General features: G+C 41.4%; 1 protein-coding gene across 1 annotated transcript in view; it reads left to right on the top strand.

Annotated features, from left to right (window-relative positions):
• Positions 1 to 20,086, top strand: part of LOC140842921 (probable U3 small nucleolar RNA-associated protein 11) — a 185,619-nt gene that overhangs the window by 164,520 nt on the left and 1,013 nt on the right. Inside the window, exons 6-8 of the mRNA XM_073211125.1 lie at positions 7,124 to 7,207; positions 19,554 to 19,653; positions 19,741 to 19,926. Coding sequence (XP_073067226.1) covers positions 7,124 to 7,207; positions 19,554 to 19,653; positions 19,741 to 19,926 — 370 coding nt within the window. The remainder of the gene's footprint in view (positions 1 to 7,123; positions 7,208 to 19,553; positions 19,654 to 19,740; positions 19,927 to 20,086) is intronic.

Below are 20,086 nucleotides of genomic sequence, written 5' to 3'. Positions count from 1 at the left end.
ATGCACGAGTAAAAGTCGAGTATAATTATTTAAACACGAGCGGTAGGTGAACTGATAATTCCCAACAAATTCACTTCTCATTTGATTTACATCCAATTTAATCATTGATTTCTTGATTATTTGTTCTTGCATTTTAATCATTTTAGTTATTAAATTCACTTTAGTTTAATCACCAACTCAATCTATCGTTGCTAAAGAAATTGAAGTGAAAATAAGAATATTGTAACGCAGTCCTTGTGGATCGATACTCGTATTCACTTACGTTTATTATAACTTGACTATCGTGCACTTGCGATATTTTAAATCGAGCTTTCATTTATAAAACAAATTTTGGGACTATTCACTGTGCAAGTTTTGCTCGATCATTGATAGACTTCCAGCGGAGATCTGTTCTTGTCCGACCGCCTGGAATGGAGCAGTTCTTATTTGAGCCGGACAGGTACTTTTCGTTACCGCGCATTATTCCATATGTTCAGGCTAGGAAACTCATGCATAGAGGGTGTCGAGCATTTCTAGCGACCTTTTTGGCTGTCCCCGAGGAACCCAGCCAGTCCGCCTCAGATGTTCCGATCGTCAGAGATTTCTTAGACGTTTTCCCGAGGACGTCTCTGGTATGCCACCTGAGAGAGAGGTGGAGTTTTCCATTGAGCTGATGCCAGGTACGGCTCCGATATCCAAAGCGCCGTACCGATTAGCGCCGACAGAGATGGCAGAGCTTAAGAAGCAGATTCAGGAACTTCTGGACAAGGAGTTCATTCGCCCGAGCTTTTCACCATGGGGCGCACCAGTCTTGTTTGTTAAGAAGAAGGATGGTTCGATGAGGCTTTGCATTGACTATCGAGAGTTGAACAGGGTTACAGTTAAGAACAAATACCCACTGCCGAGGATTGAGGATCTGTTTGACCAGTTGCAGGGAGCTTCGATTTTCTCCAAGATTGATCTGCGTTCTGGTTATCATCAGTTGAGAGTGAGAGATGCTGATGTCTCGAAGACAGCTTTCAGGACTCGTTATGGTCACTACGGGTTCCTTGTGATGCCGTTCGGTCTGACGAATGCGCCAGCGATCTTCATGGATCTCATGAATCGCGTATTTCAGCCATACCTCGACCAGTTTGTGATAGTGTTCATAGATGACATTCTCGTCTACTCCAAGAGTCTGGAGGAGCACAGCAGACATCTGACCACAGTGCTGCAGACCTTGCGGAAGCACAAATTATTCGCAAAGTTCAGTAAGTGCGAATTCTGGTTAGAGAAGGTGGCGTTCTTGGGCCACATTGTTTCCGGCAGTGGTATTGAGGTAGACCCCGCGAAAGTTGCAGCAGTCAGAGATTGGGTGGTGCCTCAGAATGCGTCCGAGATCCGCAGTTTTCTTGGGCTAGCAGGATATTACAGGAAGTTCATTCAGGGATTCTCATCCATTGCCGTTCCACTCACAGCACTGACAAAGAAGAATGTGAAGTTTGTGTGGAGCGATGAGTGTCAGAAGAGCTTCGATACTTTGAAGCAAGCTCTTATCTCAGCACCAGTTTTGGCCACACCTTCAGGACCCGGCGAGTTTGTCCTTTATACCGATGCTTCGAAGCTCGGTCTTGGCGCAGTATTGATGCAGCATGGGAGAGTGATAGCATATGCTTCTCGACAGCTGAAAATCCACGAGAAGAACTACCCCACCCATGATCTAGAGTTGGCCGCAGTAGTTTTTGCTTTGAAGATTTGGAGGCACTATATGTATGGAGAGAAATGCCAGATCTTTACCGACCACAAGAGCCTCAAGTATTTCTTTAAACAGAAAGAGCTGAACATGCGTCAGAGGCGTTGGTTGGAGCTTGTGAAAGACTACAATTGTGACATTAGCTACCACCCGGGTAAAGCTAATGTAGTTGCGGATGCTTTGAGCAGAAAAGTCGCAGTGATGGCTCATTTGACGATGCAGAAACCTCTTCAGATTGAGATGCAGAGGTTCGATCTTGAGACTTATCCTCGAGGTAGAGTTCCTCGTCTATCTACCTTGACCATTCAGTCTTCTCTTTTGGACCGTATTCGCAGTGGTCAGGCCGCAGATGAGCAGTTGGCACAGTGGAAGAAGAGAGATGAATCCAAGGGCAGTGTTTTGTATTCAGTCAGCGACGGTATTGTGAGATACCGAGATAGGATATGGGTTCCTAGCAGTGATTCTATCCGAGCAGACATCTTATCGGAGGCCCATACGTCCTCGTACTCCATTCACCCTGGGAGTACAAAGATGTACAAAGATCTGCAGCTATTGTATTGGTGGCCAGGGATGAAGAAGGACATCAGGCGTTTTGTATCCGAGTGCCTGACTTGCCAGTTGGTGAAGGCCGAGCATCAGAGACCAGCAGGTTTGCTCAAGCCTCTTCCTATTCCCGAGTGGAAGTGGGAGAACATTACCATGGACTTTGTGACCGGATTGCCGAGGTCAGCCAGAGGTTCGAATGCCATTTGGGCGATTGTAGATCGTCTTACCAAATCAGCGCACTTCTTGCCTATTAAGACGACTTTCACCATGGTTCAGTATGCAGAGTTGTATAACCGGGAAATAGTCCGACTTCATGGCATTCCAGTTTCGATCGTATCTGGCAGAGACCCTAGATTCACTTCCTCATTTTGGAAGAGTTTGCATTCGACTTTGGGTACTAAGCTGCTGTTTAGCACAGCTTTCCATCCGCAGACAGATGGACAGTCGGAGCGAGTTATTCAGATTTTGGAGGATCTTCTTCGCGCTTGCGTCATTGATTTCTCAGGGAGTTGGGAGTCGAACTTACCATTGGTAGAGTTCACCTATAACAACAGTTTCCAGTCGTCTATAGGTATGGCTCCGTATGAAGCATTGTATGGCCGCAAGTGTAGATCTCCTGTTCATTGGGATGAAGTAGGAGAGAGAGCAGAGTTGGGTCCAGAGATTGTTCAGCAGGCAGCAGAGGTAGTAGCCAAGATCCGTGATAGGATGAGGACTGCTCAGAGCCGACATAAGAGTTATGCCGATCAGCGGAGGAGAGACTTAGAGTTTGCAGTGGGCGATCATGTCTTCGTGAAAGTGGCACCTATGAAGGGTGTCATGAGATTTGGGAAGAAAGGGAAGCTCAGTCCGAGATTCATTGGACCCTTTGAGATCCTTGACAGAGTTGGGACGCTAGCTTATCGTGTAGCTCTTCCGCCGAATCTGGCCGGAGTACACAATGTGTTCCACGTCTCCATGCTGAGAAAGTATATGGCGAACCCTTCGCATGGGCTGAATTTTGAGCCGTTGCAGCTTACTCCGAACTTATCTTATGAGGAGAGACCAGTGCAGATTCTAGACAGACAGGAGAAGAAGCTTCGGAACAAGCTTGTTAAGCGAGTCAAAGTCAAATGGCTCAACCATTCTGAGGAGGAAGCTACATGGGAATCTGAGTCAGAGATGAGGGAGCGTTACCCCGAGTTATTCGGTGAGTTCTAATTTCGAGGACGAAATTTCTTTTAAGGGGGGAAGGATTGTAGAACCCGTAAATCAGTAGACGTATAAGCCATGCATAATTCTAGATTTTTAAATTGACTTCATTGCATAATTATTTTAAATGCATTTCTTGAAGTTAATTATTTCATTATTTCATGCAGTAGTTTGATTTTTAGCATTTCAGTTATTTCAGCGAGGCCGGATCGGAGTTGGAGTGAAAAGATAAAATTTAATGTCAAGAGAACATTTCCTGGAATTTATTTAAGATAAATAATGAGTAAATCTATTGTAAAAGAATGTTTAAGGAATTATTTAAATGAGTTAAGATAAGTAGTAAATTGAGTTCAATAATTAATTCCTTAATTCTTTAAAATATTTAATGAGTAGGTAAAACACTAAAGATTTAAAGTACAATATTTAAGAAATATTTTACCTCCTCTTTTATTAAAATTTTCGGCCATTTGATTTAATTTAATTAATTAGTTGGCACCCCATTTAATTAGTACCTTTTCGTGCCTATCCATTCCATGGTAGATAATTTTATTATTTAAGCAACATTCTACCATGTCTAGCTAAGCAATATTATTCCATTTAATTAATAAAAATCGGCCACCATCTTGAAAGATTTAATTTGTTTTTCAACTCATCTTTCTTGATTCCTTCCTCAACCATTTTGATAGGAAATCTTTATCTTTCCTTTTATCACCAAGTAATTTATTTACTAAACATTTTCTACCCCATTTTGGAGACCAAGAAATCGGCCCCCTCCTTTTATTTTAAAAGATTTTATTGGTTGGGCAATTTATTCTCTAATTATCTTCCCTTAATCTTTGTTGATAAATATCTTCCCCAACTTTTAAATCACTAACAATATTTAATTAAACTATTTTTCCCTTTGCACCTAGACTTTTGATCGACCAAGTGCACCCCAATATCCCCTCAAAATCATTTGATATCAAACAACATTTCAAATTTCAAAAGAAAGGAGATTTGGTCATACCCTTTGTATCCTTTTTTAGTGGATCTCACCTCACTCTCCTATCTACCATTTCCCCTCTCCCATGACCGAAATTCAGAGAGCATTTCAGTAGTGCCAACCAAGAAAATAATCGAGAGATTAGTGAGAAAGAAGAGAGAAAAAGAAGGAAGAAAGCGCTCCGTCTCCTCCGTGCCGCGTCGCCGTCATTTAATTCTTTTTTCATTTAAAACGAACCAGGCATGTCTAGATTCTTTCAAAACCTCAATCAAGTGCTATTACCATTTATTTAACATCACATGATCATCTTTTATGTGCAAAAACCGAAATTTATATCAGTTTTTTTCAAAAGAAATGCATGCAGATTTTTCGGCCCCTCCTTGTGCATCTCACGCTTTTATGAGTTTTGATGGTTTCAGGTGGATGGCTCGACTCCAGGCTCCCAAGGTGACTCCTAGACATGTAATAGGATGTATTAGGATCGTGTTTGTCCATTCATGCAGCCCCATAGCGCTGGGAATTCAGAAATGACAGCAACCTTTCCCCTTGCATCTTATGTGCTTCGAAAATTCAGATTTGCTGTCAAGGGGATTGAGTCTGATCTTGGCTGCCCTAGGGCTCATAGCCATGGTTGGATCACTCCCCTAGCACGTCTAAGACGTGACTAAGTCGCCCTTTTGGTGGCTTGGTCCATGGCTCCTCGGTTTTTAAACAAAACATCAAGAACAGCCCCCTCCCTTCTCGGCTATCGGTTTTGACAGCAAGTTTATTTCGAATTGTGTGGTTTGGTGTGGATCTTGGTTGACCTATGGCCCTTAGCCACGGTTCATCCCATGCCCCTAGATGTCTAGATCGTGCCATGGCCAATCAAATGGCCACTGGAACGACACGAGACATCAACCAAAACAAAACACTGCACGCGTGCAGAATGATGCCCTCGGGTTGAGTTTTTCGGGTGTGGCTGGTGTGTTTTGGATTGTGGCTGTCCTAGGGCCCTTAACCATGGTTCAAATCACTCCTTAGGATGTTGTTAAGGGTCTCTGGTCGGTGGTCCACGCCCCAATGGCCGATAGACTCGAAACCAACACAAGACAAGCGAATGCGCAGCTGCTGGAATTTACAGCAACATGCTGTGTCAATTAGGAGGCTTGTTTGAGTTCTCGGTTGGCTTTTAGCCCATGGCCTTGGACTGGACAGTGCCTCATTGAGTTAGGAAGGTCATGTTTTCGATTGTTTGTCATTCGGATCATTTTTGAGGTCGTTCGAGAATTTACGGTGCGATGTGCCAAATTGACTCTCGAAAGAGCATTTCATGTTTTGGCCTCCATTTCACCTAGATTTCGACCCTCATAATTTTAGGAGCATAAATTCATAATTTTAAGCGTATTTTAATCATGACGTCATGTTGGTTCAGTGTTGGTTCAGGTTGGTTTAAAGTCATGATTAAAATGCGAGGTCGTTAGACGTAATTGTCGCATCCTTTGAGCGTAATTGCATAGTTGGTCAAGTTTATTCCATTGCATATTTTTCATGGCATATTTAGGTTGCAGCGATCCTGGGGACGATCCAATCCAATCCAGTTGGTGAAATATACAGGAATTTTCATTATGCCAGTTAATTATTTTACGTGCATTAAATATAAAATGATTATTTTTGAGATTTATGCGATATGGCTTGTGGTTCATTCACTATGTGGGAGTGATATTTTATACGGTCGCCAGTGACCGCTCAGTTCAGTTTGGTACCATCCGGTCGCCAGTGACCGGTCAGATCAGTTTCAGTTTCAGTTTCAGCCTCTCCGGTAGCCAGTTACCGACCAGTTTCAGCTTAGTGCAGTGGCCACAAGCGTAAAACATAATCTCAACAGAAAATTTTACCAGTTATTTCAGTACAGGCTCCAAGGAGCGAACATTTTTACTGTTATTATCAGTTCAGTTATGCACGTATTATAATTGCTCAGTACAGATTATTTTCAGCATGCCTCATAACATGATATTTTATCCCATGCACATTTTAATTCAGATTTTTACTCGTTACCTACGATATATGCATGCTGAGTCTTTAGGCTCACTAGAATTGATTGTTGTAGGTACTGATGAGGCCAGGGCCGAGGGCGGGGACCAGTGAGCCAGCTTGGGTCGGCAGTAGTGGCACGCGAGGACCTCAGTGCAGCAGTTGTTATTTTGTTCCGCAAACATTTTTATCGGTTGTTGGATATTTTTAATTTGTTATTTTTGGCAACTTTATTTCTTCCGCTGCAATTTTGAACGTTAAAACATTTTATCAGTTTTTGGTATGAATGAGGTATTACATTTATTTTAAAAAGAAAATTTTTAATTTTCCGCAAATTTTAAAGCAAAAAGTTTTAGGGCCTTTACATATGTAATCTAGGCAATTAAGATAAAACTATCCGAAGGCCAATTTCAAAAGTTCAATGACCAAGGGGCAATGAGACTGTCTTCTCTGGAACTTCTGTTTAAATCACTTGAATTCCATGTTTACACTTGTGTGTCTGCAAATGACAGATTTTTTTCATCCAAGACAGTGATTTGGTGGTAATGTACTTGTCACACAAAGTATTAATGCATAAAATGGTGCAGGGCAAATATTGCTCAGTAGTATAGCATTTTGAGCTTAGTAGATATTTTTGTGTTTCATGAAGTATGTTGGCTGGCTGTTGATTCTCTTTCTAGGGAGGAGGCAAGAGAAGTACGCAAAAAAGTTTCAGAACAAGGGAACCCATCAGCTTTTAAAGACTTGCCTGAAGTTATTTTGAGGTACTGAAAGCTATTTTTTTTAGTCAATTTCCTCCTACGAAATTGGATTGCCAGGTTGATAACCTGTTTCTACTTGCTTCCCCACAATTAAGATCCCTACCGAGTACCGAATGATATCATTACTGTGAAGGCCCGAAAATCCTTGCTTGAAAATTTGCGGAAAATTAAAAATTTTCTTTTTAAATAATTAAAATGCCTCATTCATAACTAAACCGATAAACAAAGCTTGATATTCAAAATGGCAACGGAAGTAAATATTTGTTTGCAAAAATAACAAGTTAAAAATATTCAACAACGGATAAAAATGTTTGCATAAAATGGTAAGTGCTGAAATGAGGTCCTCGGGTGCCACTACTGCCGACCCAAGCTGGCTCACTGGTCCCCGCCCTCGGCCCCATGCTCATCAGTACCTACAACAATCAAGTCTAGTGAGCCTAAAGACTCAGCATGCATATATCGTAGATAGCGAATAAATACTATATTAAAATTTGCATGGGATAAAATATCATGTCATGAGGCATACTGAAAATAACTTGTACTGAGCAATTATAATACGTGCATAACTGAACTGAAAAATCATAGTAAAAATGTTTGCTCTTTGGAGCCCTGTACTGAAATAATAGGAAATAATTTTCTGTTGAGATTATGGTCTACGCAAGTGGCCTCTGCACTGAACTGAATTGTCCGATCACTCGCGATCGAGTGGTACCAAACTGAACTGAACTGTCCGATCACTGGTGACCGGGTGGTACCAAACTGAACTGACCGGTAACTGACTACCGGGTAAAATAATGCTCCCATGATAGTGAATTGACCACAAGCAATATCGCATAAATCTCAAAAATAAGTATTTTCTATTTTTATGCACGTAATATAATTAAATGTCATGATGAAATATCCTGTACTATTTTACCGACTGGATTGGATCGCTCCCAGGCTCGCTGCAACCTAAATATGCCATGAAAAATATGCAATAGCTTTTACTTGACCAAACTATGCAACTAAGTTCGAAAATGCGACCATTACGTCTAACGACTTCGTATTTAATCATGACTCCGAACCGACCCGAACAAACACTGAACCATCATATAGTCATGATTAAAATACGCTAAAAATGATGAATTAATGCTACTAAAATAGTGAGGGTCGAAATCTAGGTGAATGAAGGCCAAAACATGAAACGTTCTTTCGAGAGTCAATTTGGCACATCGCACCGTAACTTCTCGTACGACCTCATAAATGATCCAAATAACGAACGGCCAAAAATATGACCTTCCTAACTTGATGAGGCACTGTCCAGTTCAAGGCAATAGGCTAAAAGCCAACCAAGAACTCAAACGAGCCTCCAAACAACGGCACCACTTGCTGTAAAATTAAGCAGCTGTGCAATCACGTATCCTGTGTCTTTTTCGAGACTACCGGCCATTGGGGCTTGAAACACCGACCAGAGACTCTTACCAACATCCCATGGAATGATTTGAACCATGGCTAAGGGCCCTAGGCCAGCCAAAATTTGCCTCATTCCAGCAACCAACCGAAAAGATTCACCCGAGCACACAATTTTGTGCGTGGGGTGTTGCGACGCTTCTTGCTTTCATGGACCATTCCAGTGGCCATTTAATTGACCATGGCACGATATAGACATCAAGGGGTATTGTATGAACTGTGTTTAAGGGCTAGAAGCCAACCAAGATCCACACAACACTCAAGAAATCGAAACTCAACTCACACAAACATCCAGAATATTCGATGATCGATGGGGCTGTTATTGCGTTTTAATTGAAAACCTTTTCACCATGGACCAAGACACCAAAAGGGCGACTTAGTCACGTCTTAGACATGCTAGAGAAGTGATCTAACCATGGCTATAGGCCCTTGGGGCAGCCAAGATCAGATCCTTTCCCCTTGACAGCAAAACCGAACTTTCGAAGCACAAAATGGCAACGACGGAAAGCTGCTGTCATTTCGGATTTCATCGTGCATGGGGCTTGTTTGAATGGACCAACATGGTCTTAATGCATCCTATTACATGTCTAGATGTCGCCTTGGGAGCCTGGAATCGAGCCAAACACCTGAATATACAAAAACAAGCAAAATCGTGAAGCAAGGAAAGATAACAGAAAAATCTGCACATGCATTTCGAAATTCCTTCTCATGTATTTCGGTTTTCTCGTATAAAAATCATGTACAAGTGAAGTTTAAAAATAATAGTAAGACTTGATTGAAGAGCAAGAAAGATATACACAAACCTTGGTTTTCGTTTGAAAGAAAAACGAAAAGAATAGACGATACGGCGCGGAGGAGACGGAGTTGCTTCTTTTGTTTTCTTTCTTGCTTTTCTTCTTAATTTTACCCTAGCCTCTCACGATTTTTAGTGCTGAAGGAGACTCAAATTTTCGAGATTATGGAGTGGGAGGGAGTCTAGGAAATTAAATGGGAAGATACATGATAAAAGGGAAGGGAAATATTATTTCCATCTACTAGTTTGAGTGATAAGGAAATAGAATGATATCAAAGATTTTTCTTGAGGATTCTAGAGGTGCATAAGGACGATTTTAAGGTCTAGGTGCAAAGGGGGAAATGGTTTAATTAAATCTTGCTAGTGATTTAAAAGTTGAGAGAATCTATCTATCTAGAAAAGTTTAAGGGAGAATAATTAAAGAATGAGTTGAAAAGTCACAACTAAATCTTTTAAAATGGGGAGACGGCCGATTTTCTTATCAAACAAAATAGATGGAATATTGCTTAGTTATCAATTAAATGTGGATTAAAAATGGTGAGGAATTCATCTCCCAAAAATGGATAAGGAAGGGATCAAGGAATTGAGTTGTTAACAAATTTTAAATTAAATAAAAAGGGGCCGAAAATTATAATAAAAGAGGAGGGAAAATATTTCTTGAATATTGTATTTTAACTCTTTAGTGTTTTATCTACTCATTAAATATTTAAAAGAATTAAGGAATTAATTATTAAACTCTATTTACTACTCATCTCCACCTATTCACATAATTCCTTAAACTTTCTTTTACAATAAATTTACTCATTATTTATCTTAAATAAATTTTAGAAAATGTTTTCTTACTAGTAAATTTTATCTCTTTACTCCAACTCCGGTCCGGCCTCACCGAATTAACTGAAAAGAAAAAAATCTAAACTACTGGATAAAATAATTAACTTTAAAGAAAACACTTAAATACTCATGCAATGAAGTCAATTAAATTTAAAATACTAGAATTATGCATGGCTTATACGCAGTCTAATTACGGGTTCTACAACTCTCCCCCCCCCCCTTAAAAGAAATTTCGTCCTCGAAATTAGAACTCACCGAATAACTCGGGGTACCGACTCCTCATTTCTGGCTCCGACTCCCATGTAGCTTCCTCCTTCGAATGGTTGAGCCACTTGACTTTGACTCGCTTAACCAACTTGTTCCGAAGCTTCTTCTCCTATCTGTCTAGGATCTGCACTGGTCTCTCCTCATAAGACAAGTTCGGAGTAAGCTGCAATGGCTCAAAGTTCAGCACATGCGAAGAATTCTCCATATACTTCCTCAGCATGGAGACGTGGAACACATTGTGTATTCCAGCCAGATTCGGCGGAAGAGCAACACGATAAGCTAGCGTCCCAACTCTGTCAAGTATCTCAAACGGTCCAATGAATCTTGGACTGAGCTTCCCTTTCTTCCCAAATCGCATGACACCTTTCATAGGTGCTCACAAAAACATGGTCGCCCACTGCAAACTCTAAATCTCTCCTTCTCTGATCTGCATAGCTCTTCTGTCGACTCTGAGCAGTCCTCATCCTATCACGGATCCTGACTCCTACATCGGCAGCCTGCTGAATAATCTCTGGACCCAACTCTGCTCTCTCTCCTACTTCGTCCCAATGAACAGGAGATCTGCACTTGCGGCCATACAGTGCTTCGTACGGAGCCATACCAATAGAAGACTGGAAACTGTTGTTATAGGTGAACTCTACCAATGGCAAGTTCGACTTCCAACTCCCAGAGAAATCAATGACGTAAGCACGGAGAAGATCCTCCAAAATCTGAAGGACTCGCTCTGACTGTCCATCTGTCTGCGGATGGAAAGCTGTGCTAAACAGCAGCTTCGTACCCATGGTCAAATGTAAACTCTTCCAAAAGGAGGAAGTGAATCTAGGATCTCTGTCAGATACGATCGAAACTGGAACACCATGAAGTCGGACTATCTCTCGGTTATACAACTCTGCATACTGAACCATGGTGAAAGTCGTCTTAATAGACAAGAAGTGCGCTGATTTGGTAAGACGATCTACAATCACCCAAATAGCATTCGATCCCCTGGCTGACTTCGGCAATCCGGTCACAAAGTCCATGGTAACATTCTCCCACTTCCACTCGAGAATAGGGAGAGGCTTGAGCAAACCTGCTGGTCTCTGATGCTCCGCCTTCACTAACTGACAAGTCAGACATTCGGACACAAAACATCTGATTTCTTTCTTCATCCCAGGCCACCAATACAACAACTGCAGATCTTTTTACATCTTCGTACTCCCAGGGTGAATAGAGTACGGGGACATGTGGGTCTCTGATAGAATATCTCCTCGAATAGAACCACTGCTAGGAACCCACATCTTGTCTCGGTATCTCACAATACCGTCGGTGACTGTATACAAGACACTACCCTTGGCTTCATCTCTCTTCTTCAACTGTGCCAATTGCTGATCTGCTGACTGACCACTGCGAATACGGTCAAGAAGGGAAGACTGAATGGTCAAGGTAGATAGACGGGGAACTCTACCTCTAGGATAAGTCTCCAGATCAAACCTCTGCATCTCAAGCTGAAGAGGTCTCGAAACTGTCAAATGAGTCATCACTGCAACTTTTCTGCTCAATGCATCCGCCACTACATTAGCTTTACCCGGGTGGTAGCTAATGTCACAGTCATAATCCTTCTCAAGCTCCAACCAACGCCTCTGACGCATGTTCAGCTCCTTCTGCATAAAGAAATACTTGAGGCTCTTGTGGTCGATAAAGATCTGGCACTTCTCTCCATACAAATAATGCCTCCAAATCTTCAAGGCAAAAACTACTGCGGCCAACTCTAGATCATGGGTGGGGTAATTCTTCTCGTGGATTTTCAACTGTCGAGAAGCATACGCTATCACTTTCCCATGCTTCATCAAAACTGCACCTAAACCGAGCTTCGAAGCATCGGTATAAAGGACAAACTCCTCGGGCCCTGACGGCATGGCCAAAACTGGTGCGGAGATAAGAGCTTGCTTCAAAGTATCAAAGCTCTTCTGACAATCGTCGCTCCACACAAACTTCACATTCTTCTTTGTCAAGGATGTGAGTGGAACGGCAATGGAGGAGAATCCCTGAATTAATTTTCTGTAATATCCTGCTAACCCAAGAAAACTGCGAATCTCGGATGCATTCTGTGGCACAACCCAATCTCTGACTGCTGCAACCTTCGCTGGGTCCACCTCAATACCATTGCTAGAAACGATGTGGCCTAAGAACGCCACCTTCTCTAACCAGAATTCGCACTTACTAAACTTTGAGAACAACTTATGCTTCTGCAAGGTCTGCAACACTGTAGTCAAGTGCCTGCTGTGATCCTCTTGACTCTTGGAGTAGACGAGAATGTCGTCTATGAACACTATCACAAACTGGTCAAGATACGGCTGAAATACGCGATTCATGAGATCCATGAAGATCGCTGGCGCATTCGTTAGACCGAACGGCATCACAAGGAACTCGTAGTGGCCATAATGAGTCCTGAAAGCTGTCTTCGAAACATCGGCGTCCTTCACCCTCAACTGGTGATAACCTGAACGCAGATCAATCTTGGAGAAAATCGAAGCTCCCTGCAACTAGTCAAACAGATCTTCTATCCTCGGAAGTGGGTACTTGTTCTTCACTGTGACCCTGTTCAACTCCCGGTAATCAATTCAAAGCCTCATTGTGCCATCCTTCTTCTTAACAAACAAGACTGGTGCGCCCCAAGGTGAAAAACTCGGGCGAATGAACTCCTTGTCGAGTAGTTCCTGAATCTGCTTCTTAAGCTCTGCCATCTCTGTCGGTGCTAATCAGTACGGCGCTTTGGAGATCGGAGCCGTACCTGGCATAAGCTCAATGGAAAACTCCACCTCTCTCTCGGGTGGCATACCAGAGACGTCTTCGGGAAAAACGTCTAAGAAATCTCTGACAATCGGAACAGCTGAGGCTGACTGGTTGGGTTCCTCGGGGACCAATACAAAGGTTGCTAGAAACGCCCGACACCCTCTATGCATGAGTTTCCTAGCCTGAACATACGGAATAATGCGCGGTAAAGAAAAGTACATGTCCGGCTCAAATAAGAACTGCTCCATTCCAGGCGGTCGGACTATAATAGATCTCCGCTGAAAATCGATCAAAACTCTGTTCCGCAATAGCCAGTCCATCCCCAGGATGATGTCAAATTCTGGCATCGGTTGTACGATCAGATCCGCATAAACTAGATTACCGTGCAGCTCCAGATCTATATCGCGGATAACATTGGTGGCTGACATCTCCTCGCCTGACGGCAATACTACTGAAAAGGCTATGTCTAGCCCAATGGTCTTGATCTTGAGAAAGTTCGCAAAGACCTCCGAAATAAACGAGTGAGTGGCCCCTGAATCTATCAAGGCCTTGGTAACGGAACCAGATATAAAAATTCTCCCTGAAAGATCGGAACTCTAAGTTGAATCCAATAGTTAAAAGGACTAAACTTATAGACATGCAAAGGTCATAGTTCTTCTAACTTAAATCCCCAAAATAAATCTGAGTAGAGCATGCAATCCTATAACAGTTCTAAGTTCAAAAATCTTAATTCCGGTTCCCAAAACGCTGAAATTCGAATAATAACTTAAAGCTTAAAGATACCTGTCATCAACATAGTCTCCGGGTTCGTTTCCGTGGCGTGGAGAGCAAAAACTCTGCCTTGGGTAGGCAGATTCCTCTGAGGGCACTGCAGCAACATGTGGTCTGGACTGCCACACTTAAAACACTTCCCTGAGCCAGACATACATGCTCCAGGATGGCGGCGTGAGCACCTGAGACAGACTGGGTGCTCAAAAGTCCTCGGTGCTGGGCGTCCCCGCTGCTGCTGGCCTCTGTTCCTAGGCGGCACATGAAATGGCCTCTTGTTTTGCTGCTGATGAGGAAGAGGACGGTGTGGTACCTGGACTGTGTGCTTGCCCTGGCGATCCTTCTCGATATCCCGCAGATCCTGTTCTGCAGCTAGAGCTTTGGAGACTGCAACCTCATAAGTAGTAGGGCCAGACACCCTAACATCACGGCGTAAGATCGGCCGTAGACCCACCAGGAAATGCATCATCTTGGCTTTAGCATCGTTCGCGATCAGGGGCACAAAATGACAGCCTCTCTCGAACTTACGAATGAACTCCGTAACCGTCATATCACCCTGTCTCAAGCTCATGAACTCGGTGGTCAACCTGGTGCGCACTTCCTCGACAAAATATTTGGAGTAGAAGACCTCCGTGAAACGTGTCCATGTCAGTGTAGCCAAGTTCAAGGCTACTGACGCTCTTTCCCACCAAAAGCGGGCATCTGCACTGAATAAGTAGGTGGCACAACGGACTCTGTCTGCATCTCCAAGCTCCATGAACTCGAAGATAACCTCGAGGGATTTGATCCTTCCCTGGGCAATCATGGGGTCAGACGTCCCAGAAAACTCCTTCGGACGCATCTTCATAAACCTCTCGTAGACAGCCTCGGGCCCTGTCGGCCTGGCTGCGGCAGTGGCAACGACATTGTTCCCCGCAAACTGTGCGAAAAACCTGTTCATCCCAACTAGCATCTGGGCATTCATATCAGGCGGAGGGGTGGAGGTAAGTCTTCCTCCCGCCTACGATCCTCACCGTCCTCATGACGGCGCTCCTCGCCACCTCTCGGGCGTCCAACTTGGCGTCTAGGGGGCATACTGTTCCATACATAACCCATACGTAACTAACATGCATAATTCCATAATTTATTTAAATCCAAATGCTGAACAATGAAAAATCTAGACGTAATATATATCTCATGAAGACATGCTGTTGAATAATCCATGCTATAAATAAAATGCTGAAATGTAAAACTTACAGACCGAAGACGTGACTTCGTGAGCTTCTGGTGGTCAGTAGTAGTGTAACTCTTTACAAGAACATAGGCTCTGATACCAACTGTGAAGGACCGAAAATCTTTGCTTGAAAATTTGCGGAAAATTAAAAATTTTCTTTTTAAATAATTAAATTGCCTCATTCATAACTAAACCGATAAACAAAGCTTGATATTCAAAATGGCAGCGGAAGTAAATATTTGTTTGCAAAAATAACAAGTTAAAAATATTCAACAACGGATAAAAATGTTTGCATAAAATGGTAAGTGCTGAAATGAGGTCCTCGGGTGCCACTACTGCCGACCCAAGCTGGCTCACTGGTCCCCGGCCTCGGCCCCATGCTCATCAGTACCTACAACAATCAAGTCTAGTGAGCCTAAAGACTCAGCATGCATATATCGTAGATAGCGAGTAAATACTATATTAAAATTTGCATGGGATAAAATATCATGTCATGAGACATACTGAAAATAACTTGTACTGAGCAATTATAATACGTGCATAACTTAACCGAAAAATCATAGTAAAAAAATTTTCTCCTTGGATCCCTGTACTGAAATAATAGGAAATAAGTTTCTGTTGAGATTATGGTCTACGAAAGTGGCCTCTGCACTGAACTGAACTGACCGATCACTGGCAATCAGGTGGTACCAAACTGAAATGAACTGTCCGATCACTGGTGACCGGGTGGTACCAAACTGAACTGACCGGTAACTGACTACCGGGTAAAATAATGCTCCCATGATAGTGAATTGACCACAAGCAATATCACATAAATCTCAAAAATAAGTATTTTCTATTTTTATGCACGTAATATAATTAAATGTCATGATGAAATATCCTGTACTATTTTACCGACTGGATTGGATCGTTCCCAGGCTCTCTGCAACCTAAATATGCCATGAAAAATATGCAATAGCTTTTACTTGACCAAACTATGCAACTAAGTTCGAAAATGCGACCATTACGTCTAACGACTTCGTATTTAATCATGACTCCGAACCGACCCAAACCAACACTGAACCATCATATAGTCATGATTAAAATACGCCAAAAATTATGAATTAATGCTACTAAAATAGTGAGGGTCGAAATCTAGGTGAATGGAGGCCAAAACATGAAACGCTCTTTCGAGAGTCAATTTGGCACATCGCACCGTAACTTCTCGTACGACCTCAAAAATGATCCGAATCACAAACGGCCAAAAACATGACCTTTCTAACTTGATGAGGCACGGTCCAGTCCAAGTCCATAGGCTAAAAGCCAACCAACAACTCAAACGAGCCTCCGAACGACGGCACCACTTGCTGTCAAATTACAGCTGCTGTGCAATCGCGTATCCTGTGTCGTTTTAGAGACTACCGGCCATTGGGGCTTGAAACACCGACCAGAGACTCTTACCGACATCCCCATGAATGATTTGAACCATGGCTTAGGGCCCTAGGCCAGCCACAATTTGCCTCATTCCAGCAACCAACCGAAAAGATTCACCCGAGCACACAATTCTGCACGTGGGGTGTTGCGACGCTTCTTGCTGTCATGGACAATTCCAGTGGCCATTTAATTGACCATGGCACAATCTAGACATAAAGGGGTATTGTATGAACCGTGGTTAAGGGCTAGAAGCCAACAAAGATCCACACAACACTCAAGAAATCGAAACTCAACTCACACAAACAGCCAGAATTTTTGATGATCGATGGGGCTGTTCTTGCGTTTTAATTGAAAACCTTTTCACCATGGACCAAGACACCAAAAGGGCGACTTAGTCACGTCTTAGACATGCTAGGGAAGTGATCTAACCATGGCTATAGGCCCTTGGGGCAGCCAAGATCAGATCCTTTCCCCTTTACATTAAAACCGAACTTTCGAAGCACAAAATGGCAACGATGGAAAGCTGTTGTCATTTCGGATTTCATCATGCATGGGGCTTGTTTGAATGGACCAACATGGTCCTAATGCATCCTATTACATGTATAGATGTCGCCTTGGGAGCCTGGAATCAAGACAAACACCTGAATATACAAAAACAAGCAAAACCGTGAAGCAAGGAAAGATAACAGAAAAATCTGCACATGCATTTCGAAATTCCTTCTCATGTATTTCGGTTTTCTCGTATAAAAATCATGTACAAGTGATGTTTAAAAATAAAAGTAAGACTTGATTTAAGAGCAAGAAAGATATACACGTGCCTTGGTTTTCGTTTGAAAGAAAAACGAAAAGAATAGACGATACGGCGCGGAGGAGACGGAGTTGCTTCTCTTGTTTTCTTTCTTGCTTTTCTTCCTTAATTTTACCCTAGTCTCTCACGATTTTTAGTGCTAAAGGAGACTCAAATTTTCGAGATTATGGAGTGGGAGGGAGTTTAGGAATTAAATGGGAAGATACAAGATAAAAGGGAAGGGAAATATTCTTTCTATCTACTAGTTTGAGTGATAAGGAAATAGAATGATATCAAAGATTTTTCTTGAGGATTCTAGAGGTGCATAAGGACGATTTTAAGGTCTAGGTGCAAAGGGGGAAATGGTTTAATTAAATCTTGCTAGTGATTTAAAAGTTGAGAGAATATATCTTTCTAGAAAAGTTTAAGGGGGGAATAATTAAAGAATGAGTTGAAAAATCACAACTAAATCTTTTAAAATGGGCAGAGGGCCGATTTTCTTATCAAACAAAAGATATGGAATATTGCTTAGTTATCAATGAAATGTGGATTAAAAATTGTGAGGAATTCATCTCCCAAAAATGGATAAGGAAGGGATCAAGGAATTGAGTTGTTAACAAATTTTAAATTAAATAAAAAGGGGCCGAAAATTATAATAAAAGAGGAGGGAAAATATTTCTTGAATATTGTATTTTAACTCTTTAGTGTTTTATCTACTCATTAAATATTAAAAGAATTAAGGAATTAATTATTAAACTCTATTTACTACTCATCTCCACTTATTCAAATAATTCCTTAATCTTCTTTTACAATAAATTTACTCATTATTTATCTTATATAAATTTTAGAAAATGTTTTCTTACTAGTAAATTTTATCTCTTTACTCCAACTCCGGTCCGCCCTCACCGAATTAACTGAAAAGAAAAAAATCTAAACTACTGGATAAAATAATTAACTTCAAAGAAAACACTTAAATACTCATGCAATGAAGTCAATTAAATTTAAAATACTAGAATTATGCAGGACTTATACGCAGTCTAATTACGGGTTCTACAATTACTGTCAATCCATAAGCTATATAGCAAAAACGAAGTGGACTATAAATTTTCCTTGACAATCAGAAATAATTTGCTTTAGTCCGCCTGTCCTCACAACTCTTTCATTTGTCTCTTCACCACCCATACTTTACCCCCCTTTAAGTTATCAATACCTCACTTGTTGATTGAATACGATGATATTTGGTGCCTTGTCATAATATCTTATTTTTCTTATTGAATTTAGTTTTCAATTTATACTTCTTTGGTATTCCCTGCTATTGTTCGAGTTTTCTATTCAAAAACTTTTTTGGATTTGTTAGTCACAAATATATACCAATTGGGAATATCAATCGCATGCTATGTGAGTTAATTATAATTCTATTTATGCGTGCATGATAAATATTTATGGCCGTGTGTCCTTTTTGTCTTGTCTGGACTTTCTACCGGCTTCTATTTCTTCCCAGAGATCAATACTATCCCGTCATTGTGAGTGCTGTATCTTTGTATAAATTATATGGGAATTAGGGGATGATACTTTTCTCCATCATTTATCCTTGCCACTTGACGAACTTTGGTTCAAGAAATCGAATTGATGCACAAGTGCTAGAGCATTTAAACCCAACTGATGTTTCTTGTATCATGAACTACTATCTATCATATTTCCTAAAGGGTCTTGCTTGTTGGCAATCTTTGCTGCATTTTCCTAAAATTTAATCCTTTTTCTATGTTGTATCTTTCTACTTTGATTTTGGGTATTTAGTTTTATTCCAAATGACTTTTCTGTTTCTTGTAGAACCTAAATTTATCGAATCAAATGGTTGGTTATCTGTCCGCCGTGCACAAATCCTTTTCCTTTTGATGAGTTTTGCTTTGGTTGATTTCCAAATTTCTTTTCAGTCTCTCCTTGGCTTTAGGCCTTCATATTACTTTTGTTTCACTTCTACATCGAGGAAGTTAGACTAGAATTTGTGGCTGAGGAGTTTAGTTTAATCGTGTATAGAAACACGGTCAACATGCAGGAAGACATATTCTTCATATCGAGAGCTAGAGGCTAGAAAAAAACGGTTAAAAGATCTAGAGAAAATATACACGGATATGTCTATGCAGAAAGAGTTACAGGTATCAATATTTCAGAGAGTACGTTATACGCTTCATTTTTTCCTTGTTTCGCTGTAGGGTAATCATTTTAATGCATCATTGGTGCAGAAAAGGGGTAAGAAACGCAAACTGCGTGAAGATGAAATGGTTAGTCCCACTTCAAGACCCGTGTATAAATGGCGACAGGAAAGGAAACGTAGAATAGAATACTTATATAACGAAGATTTCTTGAATGAGAACCTGAGGAGGGGACGTGCAACAATATCCTGTAGTCATCTGGGAAGCACAATTTTCGTAATTATGTGGAAACTGCATCATTTTTTAATCGGAACAACCGTAAACGTTGAAACATAATTTTTATGTGACTGATGTTGGAAACAAAAGTATACTTCAATGTTTTCATAACCGGATCACCTTCATAACCGGACCGGTGATCGAATCGAAAAACACATGT

This window comes from Primulina eburnea, chromosome 10 (assembly GCF_022965805.1).
Source record: "Primulina eburnea isolate SZY01 chromosome 10, ASM2296580v1, whole genome shotgun sequence".
NCBI classification, from domain to species: Eukaryota; Viridiplantae; Streptophyta; class Magnoliopsida; order Lamiales; family Gesneriaceae; genus Primulina; species Primulina eburnea.
The sequence above is the reverse complement of the archived record's forward strand: the minus strand, read 5'-3'. Positions and strand labels throughout refer to the sequence as shown.